Below are 8,471 nucleotides of genomic sequence, written 5' to 3'. Positions count from 1 at the left end.
CCGAGGGGCAAAAGTCACGCTAATCCACTATAAAGGGCAACTGGTGGCCGAATGGGTGAATAAATGCATAAATGCAAATATAAATATATTGGAATCACTTGAAAATATTTAGACTGAAGCTTAGCAAGCCAATTTAAATGTTAATTAGTATACTCCAGCACAAGACTGCATAACAACTGGAAAGCGTCCCGCCCCGTTCGTCTTTTTGAGGAGGTAACCTGTGTGGATGCACATAAAACAGCGTTCCTGGTCAGTGAAAGCTGCCTCTTGATCTGCATTTCTTTTGGTTTGAACTTTAGTTGTAAGAGACGACACATCAGAGCAAATCCAGCAGGCTCTCTCAAAGCCAATTACTAGAGGAAAAGGCCCGCAAGCGTGCGAAAACAAGGCCGAGACGAAGCAGAGAAAATGTGCGGCGGCTCTTATGTGCTATGTGAGGTAGTTCCCTCATTTAACTGGTAATTAAAGAGGTAATTAATTAAAGACACGCGCCGGAGACTGTACTTTAGCTAATTATAGCTTGCCAATCTACGCAGAGGCAGCGTGAAGTGGTGGCGGGTGGACAATTAAAGGGGCCACGCGCCCGACTCGCCTTTCAAACATTGTTCTGTGAGACACAACAAGAAGTCTGGAGCTGTTTTGGATCCCGCTGACTTTTAATAAACAGTCCTTTGGGTCGCATCTTCAACTGAGGCAGCCGAAAGCATTTAGGTGTAGAAAAAGCATGGTAATCTTTGGGTGAATGATATCTCCGAACATTAAGGGAGCAGTTCACCCAAAACTGTGCTTGAAAGGTGCTTCTGAGATCAGGGTTGGTTTGGTTCCTCGTCGGGTTTCGTTACGTCAGTGTCTCAGATGCTTTGCGGTGAATGGGTGCCGGAGTCCAAACAGCTGATAAAAACATCCGCAGCGCTCCAGTCCATCGGTTAACATCTGGAGACGACAAAAACTCATCAAGTACTGAATTAAGGCTAGCATAATTTGAAAAGTCCATCTCCTGTCGTCTCTCGCATCCACTGTTTCACTGGAGGAAGAGTTATTACGGGTTATGGAGTCTTGCTGGATTTGTTTGTTGTCTTCTCCAGATGTTCACTGGTGCTGTGGATTAATGTGGTGTTATTCTGACGGCGCCCATTCACTGCTGAGACGCCGACGCAATGAAATCTGATGACCATGTTCGTCTTTTTCCCCCAGCGAAGCGATGAAGTGCAAGGGTTCACATACTTTTGCATGCGCTCTGTGTGGTGTTTCGGACTGCGCGTGTGTCTTGCGTCTGGCAGAATGAGCATGTTTGTGACCCTGGCGGAGGTGCTGGAGTCACGAGGAGCTCCTCTGGAGGAGGACGAGGTCTGGGCTCTCCTCCTCGGCGCTGCTGAAGCCTTGATGGACATCTCCAGTAAAGGTACGGCGCTCGTCCGACTCGTCGTGTTCTTCGGCGCCAGCGTAATCCGCCACCACTTGACCTCCCTCCCTTCCTCCCTTCCTCCAGATCCTGGTAACATGTGTTGTGTCATCAGTCCCGGCTCCATGCTGCTTTCTGCAGACGGCGGCGTTGCCTTCAAGAGCTGCGGCCGATCTGAGGAGACCGGCTCCTTCGCTTCTCCGGAAATGTCTCAGAGCAACGCTTGCTCCAGAAGACAGGCCACGGAGAAGGTGAGCCGGATAGTCTTTAGCCTGACCTGAGAGAAGTGTCTTCAGAAGATGAGCTTTTATGTGTCTTGTTTTCGCTCTGATTTCAGATGGTGGTTTACTCGCTAGGCATGACTCTTTACTGGACAGTAGATTATCATCTTCCACAAAATCAGGTGGGTTCCTCTTCTATAAACTCTACGGTTACTTTTGCGTTTTAAAGGAATAAGTATATCAGGATGTACTTTCGTGCCATTTTCTACATGGGAAAAAAACACGGAAATGTTTATAAAAGCCTAAATAAAGAGGTCAGAAATGACGGCCACGTTGTTAAAGGAAAGAAAGAAAAAGGAAAAGCTTGAGCAAACTTAAAAGTTTAAGGCAAGCGGCCGATTTTAGAGTTTAATAAGCTGAGAAAACTTGCCTTAAACTTTTACATTTTCTCTGCTTTTTCGGGGTTTTTTTTGCAGAAATGAGTAGGAAACGAAAAAAGAAACAAAGAACATTTTGGGGGAACAAATGGGCTATTATAATGCCTGGATACGTATCAAAACGGCAAACCAATAAAAGTCATTTAAAATACTATATAGAGGTACATTAGTAAGGTACTATTATCTCAATGTTTTTATTTTAGATTTAATTATACTATAAATATCGTAGTTTTATGTTTAATTTGAATGATTGTTATTTACGTTAGCTAAAATTGATTTCGTTTCAAGTAACAAAACATCGCTTTAGTCGACCATGGAGGTGAATGTGATCTAGCGCTCCGCAAAGAGTTAAAGACTAAATGTGACTGATCGAGGAAGAGCGGCGTGTTAAGAGTCTGTCCTGTTCTCCGGCAGCCCCTCCGGCTCAGCGCCGGCCTGAACGCTCTGCTCCTGAGCATGTGTGAGGACGCGTCTCCGAAGCGCGCGGATCTGCTGACGGTGCTGGAGACGAGCGAGCAGCAGCATCAGAGCGCCGTCCTGCCCCGGCCTCACAGAGCCATCCGGCAGATGGCCGAGGACGCTCTGCAGGTCACAGCACAAACTAAAACACTCAAAACTGTCTTGTTTCGAGAAAACGTCGCCTTTAAACTTGTCCAAATGAAGCTCTTAGCGACGCACATATTTACAGTAGGACATTTACTAAATATCTATTTTTTAGCATGAAAGGGACATTTATGTTTGCGCATTTCTACTAATATCCCCGCTTCTGTGACAAGAAAGAGCGTTAAATAATGTTTTTGGCGTGCACCGTTTAGATGATTATGCGAGCTCATTTCCACAACAGAATTAAAACAAAAAGAATAAAGACATTTTTTAAAAAGCACAAAAACTTTTTCTCAAAATTTTGAGATAAGACTCGACATTCTGTAAAGAAGTCAGCATTGTAAAACGGACATCCATACGTAATATTTTATAAAAATTGGTATTTGATACATGTTATAAATGCATTTAAAAAATAACTCTTTTTGATAATGCAGTGAATTAAATGATCTTAGTATTAATATTTTATTGTCTCTTACAAGTGTGTCCGTACGTGTGTATATACAGTACGTATTTATTTATTTATTTTAAATAATAATAATAATAATAATAATAATAATAATAATAATAATAATAATAATAATAATAATAATAATAATAATAATAATAAATAGTCATTAATTTTTGCTTTGTAAATCAATTAATATATATATATATATATATATATATATATATATATATATATATATATATATATATATATATAATTTTATTTTTATTTTTTTGCAAACATTACAAACATGTAATTGTGGACTGAAATAGTAGTCTTTTTTTGCTAAAAGCGTACTCCAATAATCTTTTTGCATTTTATTTGCAACTTTTAAACAAGATTTTACATTGAAATGTTACTAATTTACTAAATCGACCGATAGCTCAAGCTCAACGGAGGAGCGTTTCTGTTTTCCAGGCTGAAAGAAGCCCAGCTGATTCCGCTCATCTTCCAGACCGGAGCCAGATGATTAGAGAAAGACTTCGGGGTATGCCTCTCCAGAGTCAGCTCTTAAAAAGTAACCTCAAAGTGTGGTTATTCATAAAACGAAGACGAATGACGTGTCTTCTTCCTCAGGAGCGTGCGGTCAGAACCTGAGAGGAAACAGCACACCGTCGGCTCAAGACTTCTTCAGGTCAGACTCGGGGAAACTCACTTTTGATGCATTCCCAAAAAAAGGGACTTATTTACTTTTTATGCATGAGTTACACTACTCTGGGCAGTGCTCGCTGATTCGTTTTTTAATTTAAAAGGATGTATTTTTAGCAAATGTAAAAGGTCGCTCACACCAAAATTAAAATGAATACGCCTCAGGCTGAAGGAAACGTAAGTTCACGTCTATACAGAAGAAATCAGGAGCTCTTCCGCATCACAAAATAATACAGCAAAAATGCATTTTTGCTTTTGAGTGTGGTTGAACTGGCTCATCGTAAAAACATTGCATGATAAAATTTGATTAAATACATAAAACATTTGTGGTATTTAATGCATCTTTGCCTCATATTTAAAATTTGCATTTTGTATATAAATTTATTTTGCTTTTGCCATTTTCATTTTTAAAAGTCTTTAATTAATATTTAATATTATTATTATTATTTTTATTTACCTATAACAACCCTGCTCTGGTATTTTAAATAGAACAAATACATGTTTTATTAAAATTATGTTAAATAATAAAATTAATAAAATTAAATTAAAAATTAAAATGACTAAATGCAAATGACTAAATGTAAAATTAATATTCATTTTCATATAAGGTAAGAAATGATACAAAATCAATGAAAATACAGTACAACTTTAAATACTTTTTAAGACTTTATTTTAGTGCAGTTAACATTTATTTTAAATAACAGATCTGTTTTCTTTTACTGAAAAAAAATAAATAAATATATATATATATATATATATATATATATATATATATATATATATATATATATATATATAAAAATTATATAACATATATGCTTATTTATTTATTTTTCTTCTATATATATTCAAATATAAACCAATCTAGACACATAAAAGGTTGCAAATGTGTTTCACGTTTTTCAAACAAAAAAAAGGCTTGATGTGATGTGGAGCAGATGCTGATATTCATTAAGATTAAGATGAAATCTCCAATAATACATCTCAGTAAGACGAGACAGAAACCATCCGAACATATAACGTCATGCAGAGCTGAAGAAATAAAGGCTCAGAAGATGTGATGAAGAAGCTGAGGAAGCTCCTCAAAAGATCCTGCTGATCAGATTCTTCTAGAAAACGATTGACGGAGAATCAAGTAGAGCCATCTGGAGATATAACTGAAGATCGTCTGAGCTTTACTTGACAGGAGGTGCTCTACAGACTCAAGTGTGCTCTTCTTCTTCTTCTTCTTCTAGAGGTCAGAGTTCACAGCTCCGGAGCAGAAACAGCATGCTCGTGAGCCGAAGCCCCGCTCCGGAGCGCCGCCGTCCCTTCACCTCACGCTCAGACCGGCTCTTCGGCTCCTCGTTTAGCTTCAATCGACCCAAAACTAAGGTCAGCAGCTCAGTTCTTGGTTGAGTTCGTGAAGCGCTCCGTTCAGGATCACTGAGTGTCTCTCCTGTGTCCCTCAGGATACGGGCCCCGAGTTCATCCGAACGCTGGAGGAGCCTCCGGTGCTTTTAGAGCTGCCTAATTCTATCGTGGTCAGTTTAATAAAGTCATAACCCTTTGATATTAAGCACGCGGTTTGTTACGATTGGATGATATTTGACTGAGACACGACTGTTTGGAAGTGCTAATGCATATAGCTAATCAAAGTTTTAATACGTTCATGCAACACGGTCCTGGTGATTTCTGGCATAAATGATAACTGGATGGTTTTGACTCGTACGGTGTGTTTCAAGAGTCCAGGATCAGAGCGAGATCTCCAGGTGATCCGTTATATAACTTGCTTCCTCTCTGGCTCTAAACAGTCAAACAAAGGGAGGTGGAGCTCCAGCCGGCGGGACTTGACCGTGCTGATGCCAAACGGACAGAGCGTTCTGATCAAGTGTGACGTTAAATCCCGAGCCGGACACGTCTTTGATATGATCGCCGCTCACGCCAACCTCGTCGAACACTTTTACTTTGGCCTTGCTTATAGTGACGGTAACATACCGCTTTTACTGGATCCCACTGATATTTTAGGGCCACTTTGTTTTCATTTGATATTTTTTTGCTTTTGTCATTTTCATTTTTAAACGTCTCTAATTAATATTTAATATTATTATTATTATTAATTATTTTTAGTTACCTATAACAATCCTGGTCTGATATTTTAAATAAAACAAATACATGTTTTATTTAAATAAATATTCATTTTCAGATAAGGTAAAAATATATCATATAATAAAGCATTTAAAATACCCAATTTTTTTAATATATATATATATATATATATATATATATATATATATATATATATATATATATATAATTATATAATATATATATATATATATATATATATATATATATATATATATATATATATATAATTATATTATCATATATTTGTAATTCTGATATTGGTCAACAATTAGAGTACGTCAGATGGGTTTGTTTATATAAGTATATAATAAATATGTAAAAATCAATGAAAATACAGTACGACTTAAAATACTTTTTAAGACTTTATTTTAGTTCAGTTAACATTTCTTTTAAATAACAGAACAGTTTTCCTTGACTGACAAAAAAAAAAAAAAAAAAAAAAAATATATATATATATATATATATATATATATATATATATATATATATATATATATATATATTAATCACAAATGTTATTAAATCTTTTAATTTTTTTTTTTTATCTATAATTTTGTGTTTCTAACTGTGATATTGATACATAATTAGGTGACTGTGTAAGATAGTTGTGTTTATAATTGCACGTGTTTTTTCCCTTTTTCAGATAATGAATTCTTCTTTCTTGACAATGACACTAAAATGTCCAAAGTGGCCCCCGGATCCTGGAATAAAGTGCCCACCGCCACATTCGTGCTTCACTTCCGCATCAGATACTTTGTGAACGACGTCTCTCTTCTTCTGTGAGTCTCTTCTTCTTCTTCTGCTGTGACGCCGTGTTTTATGAACGGCTGCTGACCGTCTCTTCACGACAGACACAGACTGAGTCGTCATCAGTACTATCTCCAGCTGAGACGAGACATCCTGGACGACCGTCTGCCCTGCAACGAGGAGACCTGCCTGTTTCTGGGTGCCTTGGCTCTTCAGGCTGAGTTTGGGGACAGTATGCCTGAGGTACTCCACACACATCAATACATCGGCTCATATTTTCAGTGAGGTTTCATTTTATTATTGTTATATAAGTGCTATATAATTGAAAAAAAATGATAATAAAATGTTGCATTGACAACTCATATTTTTATAGTTAATATATATATATATATATATATATATATATATATATATATATATATATATATATATATATATTTTTTTATTATTTAATTTTTTTGTATGATTTAAGTTTGCAATAGCTGTAAACAATGAATCCACGCATTGCTTTTTTTTTTTATTAAATATTTATTAAATAAAACTATATATCTGATAATATAATTTATCATTTAAAATAATATATATATATATATAAAATGATTAATATTTATATTATTATTAAATTGTTTAGAATTGTTTTTAATCTAATTAAATTAATTTTTAAAATAAATGTTTGTTTTTTTTTACTTGTACTTATTTTATATTCAAGTGTTTTATTTTCAGTATTTCATGTTTCAGTTTGCAATAATAATAATAAGCAAGTTCCAAATAAGACATGATGCAGCGCTGATATTTATTCTCAGCGTTACGGTCGTACATAGTAGTGCTATATTCTCAAGAAGATAAAAATAAATAACACTACGTCTTCAGGGAGCTTTAAGAGCATCGGGTCGAACGTATTAGAAGCGGATGCTAGATGGTTATGTAATAAACTCGTGTGTGTGAGAGACTCCTGTCGTCTGCAGGTTTATGGAAAGAACTACTATCAGCCGGAGCATTACGTCTCCAAGAGCGTCCTGCAGAAAATGCCGATGCCTTGCCTAAAAGAAGAGCTGCTCCGATTACACGCCGGTAACACACACATGAGCTCAGACGAGGCCGAGCTGGACTTCCTCAAGGTCACCTTCACTTCTGTTCTGCCGATGAAGCGTGTGATTTATGTGCATCATATACTTCTGTCCCCAAATAATCCTAAGCATGCTCGTTACTGTGAAGGGGCACGTTGTCACACAGAAATGTAACTGTCAGACTAAAAATGTGATTAATGTAATTAAATTCTGGAACAAAAAGGCTTATCTTGAATCTTTCTAAACAGTATTTGTTAGGATTCAAAGACATTCATTTGTTTAATGGCTCCTCAATAAATACTGATAACTGATAAAAAGTATTTTTTTCGTCTATATAGCTTTTACTCAATTTTGTTTCACTTTTAGTTAAAATGAATGCAATTTTTATCCAATTTTATTTATGTTTCAGCTGGTACGAGACGAGATTGCATATATTCCAATAGCTTTTTTATTTCAATAAAAGCATGCATTTAAATGCATTGATCTAGACTGATTGAACAGACGTGCGCTACAGTTCAGGAGACGGAAAAGGACGAAGCCGGTTCTTGTGATGAATGCTTGTGTTTATTCGTTTATTATCTGTTTATTGTGCGCTGGCAGAGCGTCCAGCAGCTCCCGGAGTACGGCGTCCTGCTCCACCGCGCCGGCCGCGAGAAGAAGCCCGTGATCGGAGAGCTGCTGCTGGGAGTCTGTGCCAAAGGAGTCATCGTGTATGAAGTGATTAATAAC

At 36.6% G+C, this 8,471-nt stretch overlaps 1 protein-coding gene across 1 annotated transcript in view; it reads left to right on the top strand.

Annotated features, from left to right (window-relative positions):
- Positions 1–1,281: 1,281 nt before the first annotated feature.
- The window catches only part of frmpd2 (FERM and PDZ domain containing 2), a 19,153-nt gene continuing 11,963 nt past the window's right edge, over positions 1,282–8,471 (top strand). Inside the window, exons 1-13 of the mRNA XM_043231027.1 lie at positions 1,282–1,402; positions 1,490–1,653; positions 1,740–1,805; positions 2,475–2,648; positions 3,568–3,637; positions 3,727–3,784; positions 5,034–5,172; positions 5,250–5,321; positions 5,592–5,766; positions 6,572–6,707; positions 6,780–6,918; positions 7,641–7,793; positions 8,343–8,471. The exon at positions 8,343–8,471 is cut by the window's right edge and continues 57 nt beyond it. Coding sequence (XP_043086962.1) covers positions 1,282–1,402; positions 1,490–1,653; positions 1,740–1,805; positions 2,475–2,648; positions 3,568–3,637; positions 3,727–3,784; positions 5,034–5,172; positions 5,250–5,321; positions 5,592–5,766; positions 6,572–6,707; positions 6,780–6,918; positions 7,641–7,793; positions 8,343–8,471 — 1,596 coding nt within the window. The remainder of the gene's footprint in view (positions 1,403–1,489; positions 1,654–1,739; positions 1,806–2,474; positions 2,649–3,567; positions 3,638–3,726; positions 3,785–5,033; positions 5,173–5,249; positions 5,322–5,591; positions 5,767–6,571; positions 6,708–6,779; positions 6,919–7,640; positions 7,794–8,342) is intronic.

Source organism: Puntigrus tetrazona, unplaced genomic scaffold, assembly GCF_018831695.1.
Source record: "Puntigrus tetrazona isolate hp1 unplaced genomic scaffold, ASM1883169v1 S000000270, whole genome shotgun sequence".
NCBI classification, from domain to species: domain Eukaryota; kingdom Metazoa; phylum Chordata; class Actinopteri; order Cypriniformes; family Cyprinidae; genus Puntigrus; species Puntigrus tetrazona.
Note: the sequence above shows the minus strand (reverse complement) of the source record. Positions and strands in the feature narration are given on the sequence as shown.